The 25,624-nt window shown below is 41.5% G+C and overlaps 1 protein-coding gene across 1 annotated transcript in view; it reads right to left on the reverse strand.

The window, feature by feature from the left end:
* dst (dystonin) overlaps positions 1 to 25,624 on the reverse strand; it is a 277,698-nt gene that overhangs the window by 55,839 nt on the left and 196,235 nt on the right. Inside the window, 9 exon segments of the mRNA XM_036573677.1 lie at positions 1,810 to 2,051; positions 3,306 to 3,390; positions 3,549 to 3,875; positions 4,081 to 4,240; positions 4,653 to 4,819; positions 5,874 to 6,044; positions 6,228 to 6,389; positions 21,647 to 23,115; positions 24,340 to 24,835. Of these exon segments, the coding sequence (XP_036429570.1) occupies positions 1,810 to 2,051; positions 3,306 to 3,390; positions 3,549 to 3,875; positions 4,081 to 4,240; positions 4,653 to 4,819; positions 5,874 to 6,044; positions 6,228 to 6,389; positions 21,647 to 23,115; positions 24,340 to 24,835 (3,279 nt within the window).

A 25,624-nucleotide genomic window follows, 5' to 3' on the forward strand; every position in this document is an offset into this window, starting at 1 on the left:
CCTAACCCTAACCCTCACCCTGGTCCTAATCCTTACCTTAACCTCAACCCAAAACCTAATCCTAACCCTCACCCTGGCCCTAATCCTAACCCTAACCTTAACCTCAACCCAAAACCTAATCCTAACCCTCACCCTGGGCCTAATCCTAACCTTAACCTCAACCCAAAACCTAATCCTAACCCTCACCCTGGTCCTAATCCTTACCTTAACCTTAACCTCAACCCAAAACCTAATCCTAACCCTCACCCTGGGCCTAATCCTAACCTTAACCTCAACCCAAAACCTAATCCTAACCCTCACCCTGGTCCTAATCCTTACCTTAACCTCAACCCAAAACCTAATCCTAACCCTCACCCTGGCCCTAATCCTAACCCTAACCTTAACCTCAACCCAAAACCTAATCCTAACCCTCACCCTGGGCCTAATCCTAACCTTAACCTCAACCCAAAACCTAATCCTAACCCTCATCCTGGGCCTAATCCTAACCTTAACCTCAACCCAAAACCTAATCCTAACCCTCACCCTGGGCCTAATCCTAACCTTAACCTCAACCCAAAACCTAATCCTAACCCTGGCCCTAATCTGACTCCTAACTTTAACCTCAACCCAAAACCTAATCCTAACCCTGGCCCTAATCCTAACCTTAACCTCAACCCAAAACCTACTCCTAACCCTCACCCTGGCCCTAATCCTACTCCTAACTTTAACCTCAACCCAAAACCTAATCCTAACCCTGGCCCTAATCCTAACCTTAACCTCAACCCAAAACTTAATCCTAACCCTCATATGTTTTTATCATGTTACTGAGAGGCTGTTGAGTGTTTGTTTCATTTAAAAAGGACTCTCAAAATAAAGCGTCAGTTATTTCTCTGAGTAGATAGTGGATGCGGCAGTTTGTTTAATACTAATGCAACAGCTTTCAAATTTAATTAAATTAAAATTTTACTGGTTTTTAATGTAGAAACCCTTCGTTTAAAAGCATCTGTACTGGTATAAAGATATAAGCCTTTGTATTACTTGGCACTGGACTAAAGATTAGTAATATCACCCAGCATCTGTCAAACACAGCTCTTGTTGATTACAGTGACAGCGTTTTGGTTTTGTCACTGTTGCTCATTTGCATTGTCTGCTGTCATTATAGTGCTTTTCAGATCTCCTGTTACTTGTAATAAAGCTGTGACTGTTAATCAGATGCTGCTGCTACATTACAGGCGATTAGGTAGAGTGATACTTAGATAAATTAGCTTGGAAAGCCATTATTGGGAGATAGTGGCACTCACACAGTGTCTCTCAACCAATCACAGTGCGTGGTCAGAACTAACTGTGGTATAATCAATAAATACATGCTAAAAAGGGTTTTTTAGTAAAGAAAATGGTTCTATATAGAACCATGAACACTCAAAGAACCCTTTGCATGAGTAAAGGGATTCTTTGCATTGTGACAGGGTTCAGATAGATGAAGAGTGCGTTTCATATGGTTCCATACAGAACCTTTTTGAAAAGGGTTCTGTATAGCACCAAACAGGTTTTGTCTATTGTGACAAACTTGACATTGTGACAATAGAAGAACCCTTTTCAAAAAGGTTCTATATAGAACCATCTACAGCACATTCTACATCAATCTGAAGAACCATTTAACAATGCAAAGAACACTTTAATCATGCAAAGGGTTCTCTGAGTGTTCATGGTTCTATACAGAACCACTTTCTTTGCTAAAGAACCCTTGAAGAATCATCATTTTTGAGAGTGTAGTTGCTACCAGTTAGTGAAACGTGAAACGCCAATGTTTTGATCAGTAAAATGACTCACCTTTTGCTTCTCTTGCACTTGAGTGAGCTGCTCTCCCACTGGCTCCTGAGCTCTGAACGTGGCCAGTTCAGATTCCACTTTCTCCAGCCAGGAGCTCAGTTCCTCGTGCGTGTGCTGCGTCTTGGTTGCCAAAGACAGGGCCTTGTTCAGCGTCGTTAACACGTTGCTGCTCATTGTGCTTATCTCAGCGTATCTTGTCTTTATTCCATCCAGTTTGCCCTGAATGACCACAACTTCATCACCTGGACCAAAGGCAGAGTGTCAAAACAGTCACGTCAGCTGCTTCACATCCTTGAAACTTTCATCCTGTATTAGGTTTTCACTACTAGGGCAAGTAAGACCACAAATACAAAGTTACTACAGTACACCGATCAGGCATAACATCATGACCACCTCGTTTCTACGCTCATTGTCCATTTTATCAGCTCCACTTACTATATAGGTGCACTTTGTAGTTCTACAGTTACAGACTGTAGTCCATCTGTTTCTCTGATACTTTGTTAGCCCCCTTTTACCCTGTTCTTCAGTGCTCAGGACCCCCATGGACCCTCACAGAGCAGGTACTATTTGGGTGGTGGATCATTCTCAGCACTGCAGTAACACTGACGTGGTGGTGGTGTGTTAGTGTGTGTTGTGCTGGTATGAATGGATCAGACACAGCAGTCTGACCAATCACAGATTGGAGTGTCCTTTGGGTGTTTGAATGAATCAGGATATTCACATAATCCAACAAACATAATTTTGGTCAACATGAATGGCGGTTTATAACACGGGTTTGCTGATGTGTTTTTTAGTGTTTTGTTCCAAAATGCATTAAATGCAAGAATATAAGAAACGTAACACTTCACAAAATTTACACATTGTATTTCACTGATTCACACTGATTGTGTTTCAGCACTCTTAAAGGGGGATTCCATCCATTTTTCAAAATATCTGAATAATTAAATGGTGAAGATGTAAGTCGTTCAAGTATGTTTCGATGTCAGTTTGATGTGAGATGAAATCTTTCACAGTGGTGGTGATAGGAACCAGACGTCTGAAAACTTTAACGCCTCTTAAAGCTTCGTCACAGAAAGCTACTACAAAAATTGGGTATGAATACATTGCCTGATTCACTGTTGCACAGTAGATCTGAGATTATATTTTGATCAAAAATGTATTCTTAAAATCCATTTATGATGGAGGAAGCATGCCGGGTGTTATGAGACAGAATAATCCTCAAAGAAAGCTTTTTTCTTTTGATTTTCCACTATTCTACCACTAACATAACATGTATAGGTTGTGTAGGTTCACTGGTGGTTTCGGATAGTAAATAAAATGGCTATATTAGTGTTGTGGTCATTGTGACTCTTGGTTCCTATCACGTTACTGTTACACCTCAATTACATGAAAAAATGCAGAAATCAGAGGAGTTTCATTTTAAGATTTTTTCAATATTTTAATATTTTTAAGATTTCTCATCAATCAATATTCTAAAAAATAATAATAAATCTCACCTGTGGTCTGTTTGAGCAGCTCTAGTCCATTCTGCATGGCCTGGTCAACATTCTGTCTCCTTAACTCAATATCCTCATGAAGCGCCTAGCCATAAAAAACATCTCAGTTAGTTACAATTAAAAACTGCTGCAAACTAACCCACTAAACACAGGGGCTGTAAATGATGATGCTGATGAAAAACATAATTAAATTAAAATGAAAAACTGAAGAGAAAAGCCTGAAGAGGAGGAGCTCTGTTCTACCAGTTGCTCAGCATGTTGTTTGTCCAGCACGTCCGGCGCGTAGTCCTGCACGGAGACGTCACTGAGCCTGCAGTGGACTTCGTCGAGCCAGTTCATGAGAGCCACCTCATCCTCCCCAAAGAGCTGGGCGTTGGCCAGCGCCTGCTGCAGCAGGTCTGCTTTCCTGCGGCAGCGCTCCTGGAGCTCGATGTAGTTGCTCTGAGTGCTGTCCAGCTTCGCCTGGACCAGCTCCTTATCGTCCATGCAGCTGACCGTCCGCAGCGACTGTCCCAGACTCATGGCCTGGTACAAGCTTTTACTGCGGCCTATAATCTCCTCCTCTAAGGCCTGATTACCAGGAACGGCACACAAAGCGGAGGGGTGGGGAGATGATTGTACCAACATAAAAGAACGGAACAATAACAAATGAAGAGCGTGAAGGGTATAAAGAACAAATGTGACCAGAACACAAAGGTACGGCAAAAGAATCAAAGCGGATGGGTCCAAAGGAAAGACGAGTCGCTCTGTGTCTAACAGCACTGCGTGTATTTACCTTATGCTGCCTGATCTGCTCTTCTAGCTTGGAGGTCTGGGTGCCAATAGGCTCAGAGCTGGCCAGGCATTTTTCTGTAGCAGTGAGCCACTCGACCAATGGCTCTAGGGTCTCGTGGAACTGCTGGGCCACCACCAAAATGCTCTCCAGCTGCTTGCGCCTGCCAGGAAAGAAGTACAACAGCCCAATGCGTAATCTGTGATTAACACTGGGCCTGGCAAACTGACATATACTCAAACAACATGGTCTCCATCCAGGAAAATACACATCTTGAGATATGCAAAACATTGAATATTTGGATAATTATGTCATCCAGATAAACTTACGTTCATTTGTTTTAGAAATAATTATATTAATGTTTATTATTATTACATTCGGATACTATGAAATTAGAAGGAAATTGCCAAATAGGCAAAAAATCTCAAGAGTTTCCAAATTTCAAAAAAAATCAAAATAGCTTGTTGATAAATGTTCCCATCAGTTTTTCTTTAAAAAAAAATGGATACTTCAGCTGTTCATTTCCTGAGACCGGCATATAAAATCTTTATTAGGTAGAAGCACATCAGGTTTACCTGTTCTCTGCTTTCTTGAGTAGAGTGTCCCACCTCTGCCCCAGGCATTCAATCTCCCTTCCAATCTTCTCTTTATCCACAGAGTCGGCCAGCTCCGTCACCTTCCCCCCCTCCTTTTTAATAAGCTCCACTGTGGGTCTGCGGTCATCCAGCAGCCTCTGTAAGAGCTGGCCACAGCGACAGAGAGAAAAATAAACTTACATGGAGTAAGGAAACACGATACGCACGCCATGATTATGACCAACTGCAAATGTCACAAAGCTTCTAAAATGTCCTAATCTCTCACTGCACTCTCAGAAATAAAGGTTACGAAACTATTTCTGGGGCAGTTCCTCTCTTGACACTGGGGTGGTACCCTCAAGGGTCCATCTCAGTACCTTTAGTCAGGGAACATAACTGAACCATAATCCACTGAAATGATATGTTCTAAGCTGTACTGACTCCACACACCCCGTCTCGTCTCCAGGCTTTTATTTTACTGTTCTGTTTTAAAACATTCGGTTATGAAAAGGTACAAATACGAACTTTTCACCTGGAAAAACTTATTTAAGGTTCACAATCAGACCTTAAAACCACTGTTGGACCTTTGAGGGAACATTTACACTGTTTGTACCTTGACGAATGAAAAATGTACCAGCACAGAACCTTTATTTCTAACAGTGCAGGGCAAAAAACAAATTTGCCAAGGCTAACAAGGCAAGATTAATCTCTTTTTGTAAGCCCCCTAGTTGCCATTCTGCTGGCAGAACATATTTTTGACTAATATTGTCAAATTAACCATCTTTTCTCCTTAACTCTGCTATCAGATGAACTACGACACTGTTGTGTGTGTGAAATGTTGTGACTTTGCGTTGAGCTGCTAGCGAGCAATGAGGGGTAAAAGGGGAGGCGTGAGAACCCCCCGCTATGAAAAACTATTCATGCCTATCCACAGAGATAAAACAGACAACTGCAGTGTTCTTCATTTTAAACAATCCTGTACAACTGGCACAAATTTGTAGTGCAAAAAATAGAAGCATCTCCAAAACAGACAGAAACTGCCTTTTATGGCTACAGTGAATACGAATTATGTTGAACCATTAACAGGCAGAATGGAAACATGTTTAGCTTGTTTTAGTGGGAGTAGTCCTGCAGTGCTGTTGACGACTAAGCAGTAATAATCTGACTGTTGCAGTGGTTCCTGATTTGGCTTTTAGTGGAGGCAAACCGCTGAAGTCTTACTCTCTGTTCTTGTATCTGCGCTTTGACGACTTTGAACTCTGCTGATGGTGGTTTCTGACTGGCCACCAGCTCTTCCGTATCTGTAAGCCAGCTCAGCAGAGACTCGAGAGCATCCTGGAACCTGCCACAATGCAGCAGAGCTTCATGGAGCTGTGCCGACCGTTCTGCCACCTGAAAACATCACAGACACAAAACGCATGTAGCTATTCCTGATAAGAGAAGCATCAGATAGTACAGGAGGAAAAATCCACCACAAGTGATAAATAATCACAACATTCATATCACAGATCACTGTTTGTGGCTCATACCAAAGCTAATTTAGTGAAATCAACAATGAATGTAATAGCATTTCACCTTTTTGTTGAGGGTATTCAATCTGGTGTTGACCTCCTCCAGGTCATGTTCAAGGCTCTTTGTGCTGGTGCCTTTAGGGGCATTCTGAATAAGTCCTTGGCCCAACCAGTTCAGCTCTTGCAACTGCGTTTGTAGCGACTCAATGGCCTCTTTCTGGAAAACCTGCAGTCAGTGGAAAACGTAGTAAGACATGTTAAGGCTGGAGTGGAAACGCTGATGTAAATCTCATTAGAAAGTGTGGCTGATACCGTAATGTATTACGGTTTTGCTGATTAGTGTTTGATTAAAACCATTCAGAAGGTTTGTCTGATCACATTGTACGCTATCATTTTCAAACCTTCAGCTCTTGGAAAATGGGCTGGTTTTGTCCTCCTGATGAAGAGCTAGGAGATTTGGTCAGTATTTGACTACAACACAGTTCAGCTGAACCTGAAAATATGAGCTTTTGTCCAACTTATCACAAACACTCACAGCTACATACCAACATCAAGCTCCAAACTGAGGAACTAACAGCTTTGGCTTTGCGGTCTGAGAGTGGAACAGTGACTTGCATAACTTCACATGTGTCTCTTAAAACTGTATCGCTTAATGCTACATGAAATCATACACAAAGACCACAAAATTAGTCTTATTCCCAGTTACACCCATCAGTTCTGTTCCCGGCATATACTGGGATTTTTTTAACAAAACCTTATATCTTCATTTTTGCAGATTTTTATTTTTTTACACATTTTGAAAAGAACAAAGTGCTGTTTTACACTGTGCCAACATTTCATGATGAACAGACCAACAGAAATGGTCCAAAAATGGAAAGGTAATAACATTTTCACCTTATTTTTTTATGACATGACGTTTTGTTCTGACAGCGATGATATGCTCCGGAAATGTGAGCCTATTACAGATTATGGAAATGTATTAACAGCACTCTAGTGAAAGTGTTAGATGTGAATTATGTCCCGATTCCTGCTCTTTGTGTACTGAATGATCGTGAAATTTGACCTTAAACCAACTTGGAATGCTACTCTTTGGGTTTACTGTGGCAAAACAGTTGCTTATTCAGTTCTGGTTTAATCCAAATTATAACATACAGAGATTTTGGATTCTTATACTTAAATAAATTATGACTCTGCAAGGCTAAACAAGGCTCAAATCTAATAAAAGCTTGGGCTGAAATGGCATCTGCTATTGGAGATTCCATATAAACTCGCTGTACTACCACCACTGTAGTAGGGAAGGCTCCAACATGCATGTATCTACATCTGTGCAGCATGTATGTGTTTATGCATTTTTTTATGGCTATCTTTGCCCCCACAACACTTTTTGTCAGCTGTTAGGAGGAAACTAAACCAGGAGAAACTCTTCATCACAGACCACAAAAAAGAAACTCCTGTCAAATAAAGAATCATTTAGAATTCCTGCCACTTTCTGTCTCTGAATAACTGAGCCCTGTTTACTTTTACTCCTTTTTATGATAACTGTTCATGTATTTTAGTCATTTTATGGCAAGACTTTCCACCGAACTGGGCAAAGAAATACTGTCTACAGCTAGTCAGCAGTTTAGAAAGTGGCTGCAGCTATGAGTTAACACACAGCTGGGCAGGATCACAGAAGCTGAGTCACTGACCGACAAATGCAACAAACTCAATTCAGGCAGCCCTTAATCAGATATAGAGGGCAGTACAATCCAACTTCCCAGGAAATGCTAATCATATATGCAACATTCACTCAAAGAGATAAGGCCTGGTGACAATGAAGGATATTTTGGGATACCTGTGAGGATGGCAAGCCCAAGAGATCAATCTGGGAACATGCAGCTAAGGATGATAACAAGCTCTCTATCTCCTCATCTCCCATGTACGTAATTGTCCGCTTTATTCCATTGGCGAGACCAGTTTCCCTTTCCACAGCCAACAAAAACTCCTCCAAATCAGCCATTTTGAACTCGGTGGCTCTCTGTTCCTTTTCGTAAGACTCTGCGTCTTTAGTGACGTGCTGTTCCAGAGGCTGTGACTCCAGAGGCTGCGACTCCAGAGGCTGCGTCACGACCACGCTTAAAAGCTCAAAGTCGTCCTGAGATGAAGCGTCCTCCAGAAGTTCAGCTGTGGGTAACTCCTCGTACCCTGAGATCATCCTCGGCCGGCCATCATGGGTCACGTTTTGCGCCCTGCTCATCGACCCTGCTGCGATCCTGCTTCGTACATCGGCATCAGAAACGACGCGTTCAGCATCGCTGAAGTCTACGGCACAAGCATCTTTAAACCGCGTGCCTTCTTGCACCGCAGCGTCCATGTAGTACTTTGCCGTTGGTGCCATTGCAGAATCTCTGACTGGGGAGAAGGGAAACTCCTCTTGCTCAGAACTGAGGGAACGCCCTGGTTTCAGCTCCCCGGACACATGCACAGCTTCAGAGGAGGACAGGCTCCTGGTGCCTGGCCCCCCTCTCCTCTGAGATTGTTGCTTCCGGCGTTCTCGCTCTGCAGTGGGGCTACAAAGGCCAGAGTCGTCCTCTGAGGTCAAGGAATTGGTCACGCTCCTCCCTCGACCCACCCGGCCAACCAAGGCTTGCCGGTCTCCAGCGTCGGTGCACAGGGTTCCACTGCAGCTGCCGTACTCACTAAGGTTGGCCGGCGCAAAGCTTCTCCAGGAGCGCCGATGTTGCAGGGGCTCCTTTTTGTCCCCCTGGTTCCGAGATTTGCCCAGGATGGTACCCGTTCCCCGGATAACGTCTCCGTTAAACTTTAACCCGTCGAAAACCACCCGCTCGTCCAGTCTGCCACGCAGCTCAAAGGCGCTGGACGAAGCCAGAACCCCGTTCCCACAGAGCGCGCTCATGTCCAGGGTGCGGTGGGTATAAGGCAAAGTGCCGACAAAATGCCTGGAAGCCAGGCTGCCCTTCGAACCCGAGTCGATCTGCTCATTAAGCCTCACAGTGTCGTAAATGGACCTCTGGGGGACGTAGCAGTCGTCAATGTTCAGGTCTTCTTCTTCTCCTTTCCCCACACAAGAGGGGTTCTGGCGCAGGCAGTCGGGTCTGCTAAGTGGTTTACCCATTCTGACAATGAACACTTGTGAAATATATATATATATATATATATATATATATATATATATATATTTTTTTTTTTTAAACGAGGTACAAGTTTTCAGTGCAATCCCTCACTTGGAAGGACAAAAAGCAAAAAAAAGGCAATAATGCATAGATGCATCAGTTTGTACACTGAGCTCTAAAGCAGTGCATCGTGCTCAAGAACGAGAGGTCAGAAAATAAATATAAAAATATGTTCTATAAGCAGTATTCTATGCACACATATAGAAGCTTCAATTTATGAAAATATAATCTCAGTAGAAAAAATAAGGCGAAAAATGCTTCATTACAACACGTGAATAAAAAGTTATCTTCAGCACTTTAATTAATACTTCCTCTTCCTTCAGAACGTCTGATTCCATGTAGTCAGGTCCTGTAGTTTCCCCGTGGTCTGAACTTGCTCATTGTTGCCTGTTTCCTCAGTGCTAAGTTCCATCACAACACATCCTGCGCTGAATTTTCACATTCTCCCGAGCAGTCAGTAAAAGTATCTCCGGTGCAAGGTGCCGTATCCTGATACAGATCCTCCAATTTGCGAAAACAAAAGCCGCGGGGCTCCAGGATAAACAAAAAGCCGCTCCTGCCTCTCTTGCGGTCCAACCGGCAATGACAGACACCCTCCTGGCAATGGGCTGAAGGCCCCGCCCCCTACTCATTATTCCGGCAACATCTGCCACAGCTCCATTTGTGCTGAGAGCACATGTTGATTGGTGGATGCTTGACCCTGTTTTAATTCTCCCCCTCTGTCTCTGTGGCCTATTCTACTTAACGTCTTAGTCATATTCTGCTCTGATAGTAGCCCTCCTCCTTTAGTAAAGAGTGGGGAAGGAGGGGGAGAGTAAAAAAAAAAGAGTTTGAGAAGTGAACAGCTCCCTTTCAGATGACATCACACAGGGCAGAAATAGATATCCTCACTCCCTCCCTTTCTTCTCTCTCTCTCTCTCTCTCTCTCTCTCCTGTTATCGTAAGCCGAGTTGTCTGTATATTCTCTTAATTATCTGGAATGTGTAGGGGAGGTTGTAGACACAGGTAATAGCAGCGCACGCTCAGCCAAGTGCACGGTGAGTATTTATTTATTTTTTAATAGTAAATGACCAGACTGGGAGAAGAACAGAGCAAGAGCCTGGAAGAATTCCCTTTTGTTTCTATTACTGTCAATTCCAGAAGAGCAGGACAGCCCAGAGGGGTCCAGGCATGGTCTGCTGCTCCCCTCCGCACTCATGAGGAGAGAAAAGTGGGAAGCTGGCAAAGAAGAGTAAGCGGTTAAAGAGATCTGTGGGATTTAGAGAAAGGATATTCAGCAGCTGAATCCCACATACTTCTGACATAATCCAGGCGTTGAATTAAAGGAGGCGGAACATTCGTCTTCTTGTGCCTTCCAAGGGCACAGACTTTGGTGTCTCCTAGCTTGAACTCGCTTGTTTACCAGTGGAATACTATTTTAAGCAAATGGGGCATTTTTCAAAATCTCAACACGGGTGTCCAGTCTTACCCACACAGAGCCGGTGTGGCTGCAGGTTTTCGACGCAGCAAAGCAGGAGAACACATGAATAGCTGTTTAAAAACGGAGACTGAATGATTAAACGAGTGGAATCAGGTGTTCTCTTCTTGTTTGGAACGAAAACCTGCACCTATACCAGTACTTATTAGACTGGACACCCCTCCTTTACAACAATTTGACATATGGTAGTACACAGAAAAAAAGGTTCTATATAGCACCAAAAAAGTGACTTGTAGCAATAGTGGAACCCTTTTTGAGCTATGTATATGTCCCATATCCTACATTTTCCTCATATTTATTTTTTTTCCCCCATTCATGAGGTCCAGTTATGACATTTGTGTGGTTTTATCTACCAGTCGTGAATTATTTTCACCTAACCATTTTCCAATCTCTCTATTTCCCTTACAATTAAACAATTAAACAGGCTGTTTTGGTTCCTGTGTATTTGTTCAAGACTGATATATGTAAATAAGCTCAGTTCTGACTGACTGTCTGGTATTGTGCCTTATTCAAAAAGCAATTCGGGCTGAAAAACGTAGGCTTAGAAAAGGGTTTTGGTAAAGCCAGCAGGTAGATATAGAACCCTGACAACTGAAGGAGTGGGTGGTTGCACAGTTCAGTGGCTCTTTTCAACGATTTCCTTCACTTTTTTGAAATAAGACTTTGATGTAGTGTGTAAACACTGTTAAAGTTTCAAAACATACCCTTCAGTCCCAAGTTCATACTTCCAATATATGGATGGAAAGAGCTGAACTGCTGTAGGCTAAATATATGGTGGATATATGCAATTGTATACCAAATAACTAGAAAAGGGCTATTTTTGCAGCAGTAGTCAGTCCAGTCAGTCCATATATTGGAAGTATGAACTTGGGACTGAAGGGTATGTTTTGAAACTTTAACAGTGTTTACACACTACATCAAAGTCTTATTTCAAAAAAGTGAGGGAAATCGTTGAAAAGAGCCACTGAACTGTGCAACCACCCACTCCTTCAGTTGTCATGGTTCTATATCTACCTGCTGGCTTTACCAAAACCCTTTTTTAAGTACTGCAACATTAGGTGCCGTAAACGCAGGGAACAACTACAAAAAGGTTTGTTCTGTTGTGATTTGACAGTGCAAGCATGACAGCACTTGCTTTAACTAGATATTTGAGCAAACGCATGCCTGAGCAGATAAACAGGACAGCGACATCGGCCTATTTGTGGGGGAAAAAAAGAAAGAAAACCCTCTGTCAACAGTATCTCTCACAGCTCGCATGAACAATAGAGCCAGCCAATGAAACATACAACTATTATTCAGGAGAGAACAAAGGTTGTCCTGAACACAGTCTCACTGTCCTTTTTCAGAGCTCTCATGGTTAACATCAACTGCGCATGAATATGAGGTGTTCCTTCAAATCCCCTCAGTTGAAACACATGAAATGGGATCTCTATTAAACGGCGAGGCCATCATCGCACAACAATGCGCAAAAGGCTCAGTGTTCTGGCGCAAAGGGGTCTCATGTTTCCTCTTGGGGGGTTTTTCGCGAAAAACAGTCCACGCGATGACTAAGCTCAACTGCGCCTGAGTTCATAAGGACTCTTTTCCAGATCATCACCTTTGGAGTTAGTAATGGACATGACTCAGAGGAGAGAAATTCCTTTAGGTTCACAGGAGATGCTGAGGTCATGGCCAAGTAGTGGAAAAAAGCATGCACTCACCCATCACCGTCACCCACGCACCTCCCACAAATATTTCATACTGTAAGTATGAGAAAAGGGGAAAAAAAAACGATAAGGAAAATGGCACAAAGACGGCAAAAGCTTTCAAAGGCACTCAGTGGATCCACTGCTGCCTAATTCTCACTGAATGGTCAGATTAGAAGGGGCTAAAAAGGTCTGAAATGCGATTGGATATGCTCGTCTTGTGCATTTTGCTGATAAGTGACACCAAATTTCTCACGTTTTGCTCTTTGTATAATCCTGAACAGTCGAGATCAGTCAGCAAACCGAAACTCCCAATCTCGCCACGTCTTTGTGATTTATTGATCTGGTTAATTTCCCCGAGTTAAATGACCGTGACGCGGAGAACAATGATGATTTTGACCCAGCAGCTGAGGAAGCGGCGAGGAGCCTCTCAGACACAGCAGCGAGACAAAAGAGTGAGAGTACGAGCAGCATGGGGGCCCGAACGATCAGCTGCAGCTGATGCCCCTTAACCCACCCGGGCTAGACTGCTCCAGCACTTTCGTGATATAAGCTCTAATTTACAGTGGCCTATATTTCGGTTTTAAAGGCATTACGATGCTTATACTGCGTGCCTTTCTTATAAAGCTAGATTTGTTTATAAATAGCCACTTTAATATCGCAGGCTGAAATATAGGTTAAGCCTCTTTCAACTCCACGAGCATCTAAAGGCTTTTAGGATATTTTAATATACTCCCATAATTCTTGATAATACAGATGAGTTTATCCTGAATTGATATGGTAAACAGTCCTATGCAATGTCTTTAAGACTTTATGCCATAAAAACTGTGAGAAATGTGCCCTTTTTTCCATTATATAGTCACACAACTTTTTTTACGCCAAAGAAAACAGCATTCAGACAAATTTGTGGCAGCAGTTAGATTTTGGCACATACAAGGAGAGCTGGTCAGCAGCTGTGAACTTTTAGGCTTTGTTTTCGGGTCTATTTACAAGTAAGGGTGTGGGGGAGGGGTTAAATCTCCCCTCACGCTTTTGCTGAACTTATGAACCATCCAGAAATTCCTCTCACAGCGCCAGCATACTTCTGATGTTTTGGAGCCATGAGATGTGAGAGGTCTGAACTGACCATAGAACCACCAGACCAGATGGAAAAAGGAGAGAGGGCTTACCAGAGACTTATGGAGATAAAAGTGTCAACAATCTTGAAAAAAAAAACAAAACAAACAAGCAAACAATAGAAGGCTTAAAATATGTGGACACATTTGAAATTAGGCACATGATGTCATGCTTAAGCTATGAGTGCAGATATCTGTGCACAGTGGAAGATCTAATATTGTATTTCAATTTCAAACAAACAGAGAAGTATATTTTCTGGTAACACTTTATTTGGAGTGGTCCTTTGTAGATGATTAATAAACTCTTAACAGATTATCAGTAACACATCAACAACATATCAGTGAAGTAGCTGTAGTGAAGCATCTGAATACACTGAAGTAAATATCTTGTAGATGTTCTGTTGATACATTATTTACATTAAGTAGATGTGTTGTTAATATGTTACTTCTATTACGCAAAACCTGACCTTACCATCCTTACCCAACACCTAACCCTCACCCTGGCCTTAATCCTAATCCTAACCTCAACCCCAAACCTAATCCTAACCCTCACCCTGGTCCTAATTCTAACCCTCACCTTACACTCAACCCAAAACCTAATCCTAACCCTCACCCTGGCCCTAATCCTAACACTAACCTTAACCTCAACCCAAAACCTAATTTTATCCCTCACCCTGGCCCTAATCCTAATCCTAACCTTAACCTCTACCCAAAACCTAATTTTATCCCTCACCCTGGCCCTAATCCTAATCCTAACCTTAACCTCTACCCAAAACCTAATCCTAACCCTGGCCCTAATCCTAACCGTAACGTCAACCCGAAATCTAATTTTATCCCTCACCCTGGCCCTAATCCTTTCCTTAACCTCAACCCAAAACCTAATCCTAACCCTGGTCCTAATCCTAATCTTAACTTCAACCCAAAATCTAATCCTAACCCTCATATGTTTTTGACCTGTTACTGAGAGTCTGTTGACTGTTTGTTTCATCTAAAAGGACCACTCAAAACAAAGCGTCACCCTTTTTTTTTTCACCTGTTGATACTGAAATATTTGATAGGGTGATGTAATCAGATATCACCAATGACTGACAATAAGGCGACAATCGTCATGTTGGGATTGAGAAATAATTGAATTTTTAACAAATCGCAAAATAATATTAAAAAATATTTGCACATAATGTTTTATTCTCTGCAACTGTTAAAACAGAAACGTTAATAAGTCGCTACTCTAGACTATATTCCCCACTGTCTCTGCTCTTCCAGAGTACAACACATCATCTGAGGTAAATTTCCCAGTTTGCATCCAGTTTAAGTGTGCTGATGGATCAGATGAGTTGTAAAACTATGAAATATTAATGCTTCATAATGTCTCACAGGCATCTTTTGCTGACTTCTAGAGCGCCTCTACTATACCAGCAGAAAACACCTCGTTTTTTAATATGTATAGCACATAGACGTGAACTCAAGGGGTCATGGCATGCAAAGTTGAGTGAACCCACACCAGCAGGAGCTCATAAATGCATGTGTTTGCAGTAAGAACTTTCAAAACGACAGGTGAAATATCTTATTTCTAAATGGTGCTAAGTTACTCAGTTATTTAATATGTGACTATCATCAAAGATTTTCATTAAATCAGTTAATGTTAAAAAGCACTTAAGCTATTTCTTTTGGATATCGCCCATGCCTAGCTGATACTGATATGACAACAAGCTGAAGATGAGTAAATCACCACAACTGTGCTAATATTCACCATAATACACAACCTCCAGTGTTCTACTGATTTATACAACATCTCTGGAAAACAAAGAAGAAGTAAAGCAAAGAAGCCCTGAACATTATATCAAACGTGCTTTAATATTGTGCTTTAATCTCCACCATGAAAGGTACCACACTTCTACATTACAGCGCCATAAAACTGTGGCAATATCAGGTTCAGCTCATCTTTTTCAGTGCTTTTTCAGTTTGACTGTTCCAGTCAGTCTGTAATGCATTCACAGCCTATCCTGTTTGCTGGATTGTATTCTGTTCATTGTTATCTATGGAGTCACACACTCTAGCCAGCCGAGTGCCACAAAAGAGCAGCACATCCACAGCTGACCAATCAATGTCAAGGATGCCTTTTCTCAAGTCAGTCACTCATCTTAATTAAAGGAAAAGCTAGTTTTGGCTATTTCTTCGAACAACCAGAGCTATACAACATAAATAAGAGGTTTTTATATATATATATATATATATATATATATATATATATATAAATATGTCAGTTTCAAAGTGTTTATCACTTGTCTCAGTCTTTCTGTCCTCTGAAATCGCTGTTTTGCTTTTACCTACACTCTTAAAATGATGGTGCTTCAGTTGTTCTTCAGTAAAGAAAAATGGTTCTTATAGAACCATGAACACTCAAAGAACCCTCTGCATGACTAAGGGGTTCTTTGCATTATGAAAGCGTTCTTCAGACTGATGGAAAATGTGCTACAGACAGTTCTATATAGAATCTTTTTGAAAAGGGTTCTATATAGCACCCAAAAGGGTTCTTCCATTGTTACGATGTCAAGCTTGTTACAAAAGAAGAATGCCTTTGGGTGCTATATAGAACCCTTTTTAAAAAGGCCTACACAGAACCATCTACAGCACATTCTCCATCAGTCTGAAGAACACTTCCATAATGCAAAGAACCCTTTAATCGTGCAAATGGTTCTTTGAGTGTTCTTGGTTCTATACAGAACCATTTTCTTTACTAAGGAACCCTGGAAGCACCATCATTTTTTAGAGTGTACTTGTCAATCAAAAGCTCTAGTATTAAGCAGTGAAGCTAACACTTCCAGTCAGAGCCCGCGCCAAGAATCCTGAACTGAAAGCAGGAACAGAGAAAGCGGTGAATTAGCCGGTGGGCTGAAATCATGAAATGAAGAGCTTCTGATTCTTTTGTTTGGACCTGCTGGAGGGACATACCTCTGCCCCCTCAGACGGGCCAGAGAGCAAGAGTCAAACTCTGCTGCTTTTCACCGGCTCATGATACACGCAGCCCCGCTGGCTCCCAGCTGGCTGTGTGCTCATCCCACAACAAAGGGCCCTCAGGCAGGAGCTCTTTGTTACCACCAGATGCTCACCAATACATGAACAGGCTGGTCCCCACAGGACAGGCTAGCACGTGGCTAACAGGCTGAGTAAATGTTGCTTAACCCACACCAGCTTGGCTCATGCTAAACTGCACAGTTACTGTATTTGAACAGTAAAAAATAATGTTGAATTATCTATAGAGCAGAATTTTTACAAATACTGTAATTAATATATTTTAATATAGTGATATATTAATATAATAGAATGAATATATACGTATATATATATTTGTATTTATTTTTAGTATATTTACATTTTTAAAAATTCAGTTTCTTTCATCCCAAAACTAAACAATCTTACTATGGCCATTAACATCTCCTATTATCATATATGCAAAAAGGAGAGCTCAATTCCAAACATATTTTACAGTCACAGGTGTTGTATGAATATGGTGTAACACCAGTGACGGTGACTCCAGTGACATTCTGGTTAAAACCGAGGATTCTGTAAATTGGCTGACTCATTGGCTGTCAGGGGACCTTGTGTTACTCTTTAAAATCAGTAATAAAATGATTTATGGCATTTATTTTGACACTTTTAATTACCCAGCCATTAAAGCACATAACACCAGTAACACATAGAAGTTATGTCCTTCCTGATAAACAAAATTATCAATAAGTTAATGAAATATAGTGAGCGAGTGTGACTCGCCTTGTCATGCCTTGAGATGCTTCCTCTCTGATGAGCCTCGACCCAAAGAAGCAGTTTAACAGAGCTGAAACTGACATCTAGCACTCCTACGTTAACATTAGCCTTCACACTTAGAGTTATTAAAGGGTCCATTTAATAAAAAACTGAACTTTCACCCCTGTTTAAAGTGTTGTATGTAAACACTGTTTAAGTTTCTAATCATACCATTCACTACTCAGTCCATGGAAATCAGACTTTGAATTTACTGTTTTTGTGATGTCACAAAAACTCATTTACATTTCCTGCCAATTCATCATACAGCAGTTTAGCACCGCCCATTCACACTGAGATTATAAGGAGTGGTTTAGTTTGAATGAGGTACAATGCAGAGAAGTACAGAGCTCATTTACACATATCAGTCTTAAAGGTACAGCAGTAAAAATACTGTTTCACTCTGGGGGATTAGGACAGGTTGGAAAATGGTCATATAAAAAGTCTCTCCCTCTGCACGAGAATGCAAAAATTATTTGGCAATGATTTGGAATTTCCGACCCAGGAGGAAGCAATGATACATCATAAAATTTGATGTCAAATTCCTTGAGAAGAACATTTTGAGCATGTCTATTGTTTAAAATATGGGCTATGAAGTTGCAGAGAGGGTGAGAGCGTGCTGCAATACAATGGCTGTATTGAGAAGTAAGTATTGAGAAAACAAAGAACGACAAAGAGGGATTCATACAGTATCATAATGGAGTAAAGCTAAATAAAGCACAAAGTAATCAAACCGGATATTACTGACTCTCACAGAAACAGCTCACAGCCTCTCTACACCAGTGATTATGCACAAGCTGATTCAATTTTCAATAAGAGATGTTTTACTCGCCCACATGAAATCACAAAATTGAGCTTTTAGAAACGAAGAAAAAAATGTTTTCTGGATGTGAAGATCAGGTGGTTTAACCCCTTTAAATTCCCAGGCTTAATACATACTAAGGCTTATTATTGAGTAACTACAGGGACTTCAGTGCAAACTAATGGAGTTTTTCTCAGGTTATAGAAGTGTGTAATAAAACTTTGGGCCCTTGACTTGGTAATGGGTTAATTAGGGTTCGCAGTAAAACTCAGGACAATCAGAAGAAATAAAATAAATGAAGAATTAAATCTAAAATGCTGCTGTAGACTTTCAGTTAATCTCTTTCGTTAAAGGTTAATCAACATATTACTCTCCATTATTTTTTGAGGAAATACATTTAAAAAAAATTGTTTTTAGGAAATTCACGCTGCTTCCAAACATCTAGCCTGTAGAGTAACTACACATGAAAATTCATACAGGTATTCAAATGCCCAGTATAATGAAAATGTAGAGAGAGTAATCCAACCACTGAGCCCTTTATCACAAGTACAGAGCATGACCGTCTTTAGAGCCACGACTTTCATAGAATTTTGCTTGCGATTACAGGTTGCTCTTTCATCAAAAACAAGTCAGAATATACATTTTTATGTCATTTTAATGCTTCATATTTAGCGATATCACTGTTCCTATATTCAGATATGCTTTTTGGAGCTCAAGGGGGAACAAATCGATTTGCTTATTAAATTTAATATCATAAACACATTTTATCCATTAAACTATGAGATGGAAATTTTGTGAGTGTTCCCTCTCACGGTGTGAGGGAGGGCGCAGTGGCACTTACTACCCACAAAAGGGCCCTTAGACTAAAAAACTGGGAATTGCTGATTTGGAACAGAGGTATTCGACTCCACATGCTGAATCCATTTTCGGGTTTGAATTTTTATGTTGTGGACTGAGGTTTATGAACTCCAGCCCTCAGGATTTCCAACATACCTGATCCAACTAATGCAGGAGACAAGTACGCCACCAAGGCTACGTTTACACAGCAGGTAAAAGTGGCCCGAATCTGATTTTCTCACCAAATCTGATTTTTTTGTTTGGCTGTTCACATTATCTTTTAAATGTATGCGACAGTCTGAACAGATCAGCTCCTAAACTGACCCACATGCACAAAAGAACAGAGCGTCACGCTGCTTCACGGCTCATCCAGAGGTAGACAATCACGACTGCCAACGAACGCCAGTCGCTCCCGGAGGATCAGCTTCATCTTCACCAGCATCACAGGAGCCATCAGGAAGCTTCACTGACTGACAGCTGGGCTCATCTCCCAGAATGTGTTCGAGCTCGCCGTAAAAAGGGCGCGGTCACTTCTTTGGTTCGTGTCCTCGGATTCTTTAAACTTTTTTCTTGACGCTGCAGCCTCGTTCTCCTGCGGCCGCGCTCAGCCGTTCCGTTTCGAGGGTTTTGATGAGTCTCTTCTAATTTTTTGTGCAGAAACATCAGCCGAAATGTTTTTGAGTCTAAGCAGTGTGAAATTATGACGAACGTGGAGTTGGATTGACGTGAAAGTCGCATGAATTCCGATCTGGCTGTTCAGACTGAGTCACATTGCTGCATATCAGATACGCATCGGATTTCAGTACCACATATCAGAACGGAATTTAAAATCAGAAAGTCAGATTCAGTGTGTTTATCTGTTCACACTGACAAACAGACACACATCTGTGTCACATATGAAGAAAAAGATCAGATTTGGGCCACTTTTACCTGCTGTGTGAAGCCCAAGAGTTCAGTTACCTACCAATGATTACAAAATCCAGAACTGGAGTCACATTCCTCTGATCCAGAACAGGGGTCTCACACTACCAGACAGCTTCATAACACCATCATGTATTTACAAATTATCTCTAAATCTGGCCTGGCAATCGTTTTTTCTACAGTTAAATATTTACATCTGATAGGTAGATGTGTTTCACCCACCAGGCACTGTGGCTGGTGGTCTAACATAAGCTCTATAAAATGAGCTTCGGCTGATGATTACATTGTTAAAAGCAGGCAAGAGGAACTATTCAAACAAAAACCTGACGCAGCATGAACACTGCAAACTGAGTGCGCAGGACTGTAATTCAGCTGGGTCATTCTCCATTTGGGGTGGGAGTTCAGATGGACACATTTAAAAAAATACATTTCTTTCATCCCCAAACTAAATAATCTTAATTGGTCCATTAACATCTCCTATTATCATATATGCAAAAAGGAGAGCTTAACTCCAAACATCTTTTACAGTCACTGGTCTTGTATGAACATGGTGTGACACCAGTGACGGTGACTCCAGTGACATTCTGGTTAAAACTGAGGATTTTGTAGATCATCTGAAAAGCAAGGTGTCTAATATGGTGTTATTTTAACGGAATTTTAATAACCCAGCCATTAAAGCACAAAACACCAGTGACACATATAATTGATGTGCTTTCTGATAAACAAAATTATTAATAAATTAATGAAATATAGTGAGCGAGTGTGACTCGCCTTCTCACGCCTTGAAATGTTTCCTCTCTGATGAGCCTCGACCCAAAGAGGCAGTTTAACAGAGCTGAAAATACTGTGTTAAAATGTAAAATAAGAGTCCTGATAACGCCAGTGACCAAAATCTCTGTGACAAATGAATTAAAAAAAAAAAAACATTTTTTAAACGTAAAAAAGTATACATGAATCTGTTTTATACAAAATCCTAGGTTAAACCTCTTAACAATATTGTTTTATATTAAAAATGGTTTCTGAAATGATGAAAATTGGTTTAGTGACGAGCTGTTTTACAGATGCAGAGAGACAATGAAACAATGAAACAGGATAAAGAAAAATCAGAGAAATCATAAGGTAAAGTATTATTTAATCTTAGGTCAACTGTGTAAACGTACATACCAACTTTTGGTGCTGTGTGGAATATTTTAAGCATCTTTTTAAGCCCTGCAACTTTTGTGACAAGGTATCCCACTCCAAATGGAGAATAGCCCAGCTACGACTAACTCAGCTATCATTCTAATTTAGACCGATAGTTAAATCCGTCTTCATGGATTCATTCAGGACACAGCAGGAGATAAAGTGTGTCAGAATTAAGAAATGAAAGAAATTATCAACAAATCCACTGAAAACACAGATTTAACTGCAACACGTTCAGCAGGAATGATAAAGCTGTCACAATAAGAGTCCCTTATAGTTCTAGTGTAAAATGTAAGCTTATTTGATTCAATTTTACTGGGATATTTTCCCATAATTTAGTTTGCAACATAAGAAGACCACTCGGCTAGCAGCCCCCAGGTACTTTCAGTTTGACAACCCTGATCTAGAGTAACATTTGAAGACCCTTATACACAGCAGAGGGCAACAAGACAAGGGAGAAACCAAACAAATACAAATATGATCATCTTACCTTGAAAGTCTCCAGCTGTTGGTTGATGACATCTGTCTCCATGCCAACAGGCCCTTGGGATTCCTCTTGCTCTTCCGCTCCAGTCATCTTCTGGGTGAAAGTCTGCAGCTTGCTGTAGAACTCTTCCAGATGTTTCAAAGTGTCTTCAACCTGCTCTTTCCTGCCATTGGCCCTGTCCATCAGCTTGCCACTCTGCTTGCTCAAGGCCTCCAGGTCTCTCTTCAGGCCCAGCAGGTCTGGTGAGGCCTCCGACTCTAGCATCTTCTTGCACTTGTCTCGGGCACTTGCAGTGTTGGTCATCAGATCCTGTAGTTTAGACATGAAGCTTTGAATGGCACCTTGTTGGTGTCTGAGGGTTTCAAGGTCTCTGCCCACTGGGGCCATGCTGTCCAGCTCATCATCCAAGTCTGCAAAGCTGGTGAACATCTCTCGAATGGTGTTCTGGAACTGGCCAATGCCCTGCAGTTTGTCCTCCAGCGTGGAACAGGCGTCTTCGACTGCTTTGCTGATGGAGCTGTGCTCTTTCTCCAAGCTGTCTGCCTGGAGAAGGAGGTCCGTTACCCCCTCGGCGTCTGGTACATCCACCACCAAGCCCTGAGCTAGACTTTTAAGGTGCTCCACTTGAGTCTGGACACCTTCTAGGCTTGTCTGCTGCGCTTTCATATTAGTCAGGTTCTTGTTACTGTAAGCCTGGACACCGAGGCTAGAGTGACTTTCTAGTTGCTTCTTGGAACCCTCAAGTTGGCTTTTGAGCTCTTTGTGCGTGTCGCTAAACTCCTTCAGCCTCTGTGAGAGCTTATCCAGCGATTCCTTCTTGAGTTGCAAATCTTCTGCCAACTTATCCAAGTTCTTCCCAATGACTGTCTTCTCTTCTTTTACAGCATCTACGTCTTCCGTGGCCACCTCCAGAAGGCTATCAGCCGCTGTGCTCAGCAGCTCCATCTGACCTCTGCGCTTGTCCACGTCTTTCTGGATGGCCTTCACCTGTGAGAGTGAGCTGTCTACTTCTACAGGATTGACACTAAACTTCACCTTGTTCTGCCTGTCTTCACACTCCTTCAGCCAAGAGCTCAAGTTCTCCACATGCTCCTTGTACTTCTGGGCCCTCTCCATCGCAGTGTTGAGCTTTTCCTCGCGCTCCGCAGCACTCCTCTTCACTTCCTCCCAGTTAGACTTGAGAGCTGAGAGCTGCCCTTGGAGAGCCACCTTTTCTGCTCCCTCTGTGCTCTGCAGAAGAGCCTCCCCTTCCTTCATGATGGTGCTATATGACTCCTCATGTTCACTAAGCGCCTTCTGCACTGCACTGTGCTCCTTCAAGTTCTCGCTCAAAGTCTCTACCTTGGCGGAGATGGACTGAGGCTCAGCTTGCTCCTGGAGCTTTTGGTCTAGCCAGTCCTGGAAGTTTTTGGACGTCTGATGGAATTGCTGGGAGCTGGCGAAAGCAGAGTTGAGCTGCCGAATCCGGTTTCCTAGTGAATGCAAAATTAGTTGTCAAGGTTAAATAAGTGAATAAGAAGATCCAATAATAGCCTATCGCAGGGGTCAGCAACATGTGGCTCTGCTGATCATTCTAACACAGTTTTAACAATATATGGTCTTAAATGCTGGATTTAAGGTATAACTGCTAATTCACCCTTTAACCCTGAAGGTTGACGCGCAGACTGCTGGTCACCATAGCAACTCAGACAATGGTCTCGCCTAGCTAGTAGCTAACAAAACAGCAAAGTGAAAGATTTAAGACGAACATCGATAATTTGGAGACAAATCGACTTATTTGCATTTAGAAGCTGATTTATAAGCTGATATGTTTAATCTTCAAAGGCAAACTGTCAAACACTAAAAAGCCACGAAGCTGAAGTTCTTCTTGTTCAAGTTTCCCTGTGCCTGCTGCACCATTTAAGGTGGAATGGGAAAATTACAACAAGAAGCTGGCGAATGAGAAGCGACTTCAGCCTCGTAAAAACTCAAATGTTGAGAGACATTTTACAAGAAACTGTTCTACTTTTGTGGAAAAGTTTCCTGCCAGAGATGTGAGAAAAGCATATATCTGAGCTAAAACTTAAAGCAGAGCAAAGTAAGTCTGCATTTTCGTTTATATTTCTTAGCCTATACTAGAACATCAGCACATACTGAGACATATTTACAGCCAAGATGGTAAAATGGACATAAAATGTTGTGGCTCCCAAAGTGGTTTGATTTTTGCAGAAAGGATCTTTGCTGAAAGGACTGAAATGGCTTTTCTTAACATCTGGGTTGCCGACCCCTGGCCTATCACATGGTGCCCATTTCAGCATAAATAAAATGTGTTTTCCACACTTTTTGAGGTACATGGCTGTAAATGTCCACATTTGTTTTTCCTTTTTTGTTTTATTTTACTTTCTAAGTGATGTGCTCAGAATGTGGATGGTGGTGTTGTGATTAATGTGAAATTCTGTCATCACAAGTACAGTACAGATTAAAACAGATATCCCCACATAAGAAACATCTGCTAATGTTGTTCTGAAGCAATGTAGTACAACATAGCTACTGGCATGCCTTAACACTGACACACCACAAAAAATCTTTTGAATAAATGCACTTCAACAGTCTGAGCAGTCACTTGGCAAGCCTCCATTACTGTAAATGTAAGCAATGACACATTTTTCAGGTACTGCACTTTCCAGAACAGTGTTAAATAAGGAGATCCAACAAACCTGCTTTGTCCTCAAGCAGCTTGAAAGGTTTGGAGACACTTTCCAGCTGCTTGGTGAGGTTGGCTCTGAGGTACTCTTCAGTCACCAGACTTGAAAGCTCAGAGCAGAGACGTTCTGCCTCCTTCAGCCTCTTCTTCTCCTCACACAGCTGTGACAGGATAGCATTTGTGTCCTCCAGCTGCTTCTTGACCGCATCAGGCTGCGTGCTGAGGGCCTGCTGGCCACTGAGCTGAGACTCCAGGACAGCTGCACTCTCACCCAGGCTCCGCAGAAGCTCCTGATACTGTGTGGTTTTACCCACCGCCTGCTCGATGAGGGCATCGCGCTGAGACAGCTGGCCTGTCAGGCCCTGCCACTTCTGCGTGATAGCAGCTACCTGTTCCTTCACCTTCTCTACTGCAGGGTCTTGCTTTCCAGATGTGCTAGTGATGGCCACAGCAGACTCATTCAGCTGCTCGTACTGTGGTTTGCGGCCTTCAAACTCTTTCAGAAGAATCTAAACAGGAGATTTGTTTCGATATATTAGAGACATACAATGTGTTCAGGTGTCACTCAGCTACTTAGTTTTGTTTTGGTACTAAAAACAACATGTTACAAAAAATGATCTTAAATTTAGTCCATATATCTACTATTTGCCATTTTGAGATGGTTGTGCACTTTATTATAAGATTATCTAGCTTATTTATAGACACTTTTCACTTGTTTTAAGTAGTTTCACTATACTGGCAGGTGATTTTGCTGGTTTTCAAGCGCATTTCTTAAAACAAGCAAAATTATCTGCTAACAGTGAGATAATTTTACTTATTAAAATGACTTAAAAACTAGTAAAAAACGTCTATAAACACGGTAAATAACCTTAAATTAAGCTTACAACAATCTTAGCAAGAGACATATTTGATTTTTTGACTATATTTAAGATAATTTTACTTGACAAGATACCATTTTTTGCAGTGTAGATGCAAACTTCAAAGATCTTACATGATCAGTTACATAGTTTAAAGAAATAGTTTAGCAAAACAACAAATTTACAGTCTTTCCCTTCCCAAATGTAGTCAATCAGCCAAATCATGCTGTCAGAGGCTTGCTTATTGAGTTTTGTGCTGCAGCTGCGAGGCTAATGTAGCTAACAAGTAATGTAGGTGTATATCCCACCAATTATCATGATGCAAACTGCATGTTAAATCATCAAATTTCGAGCCAAGTAATTGCAAATAGACATAAGAATGTGCTTTCTGACACTGTGTGATATAATATCACCTATAAAAATGGACAAAAGTACAGACAA

The sequence above is a fragment of the Colossoma macropomum genome, unplaced genomic scaffold (genome assembly GCF_904425465.1).
Source record: "Colossoma macropomum unplaced genomic scaffold, Colossoma_macropomum, whole genome shotgun sequence".
Lineage (NCBI taxonomy): Eukaryota > Metazoa > Chordata > Actinopteri > Characiformes > Serrasalmidae > Colossoma > Colossoma macropomum.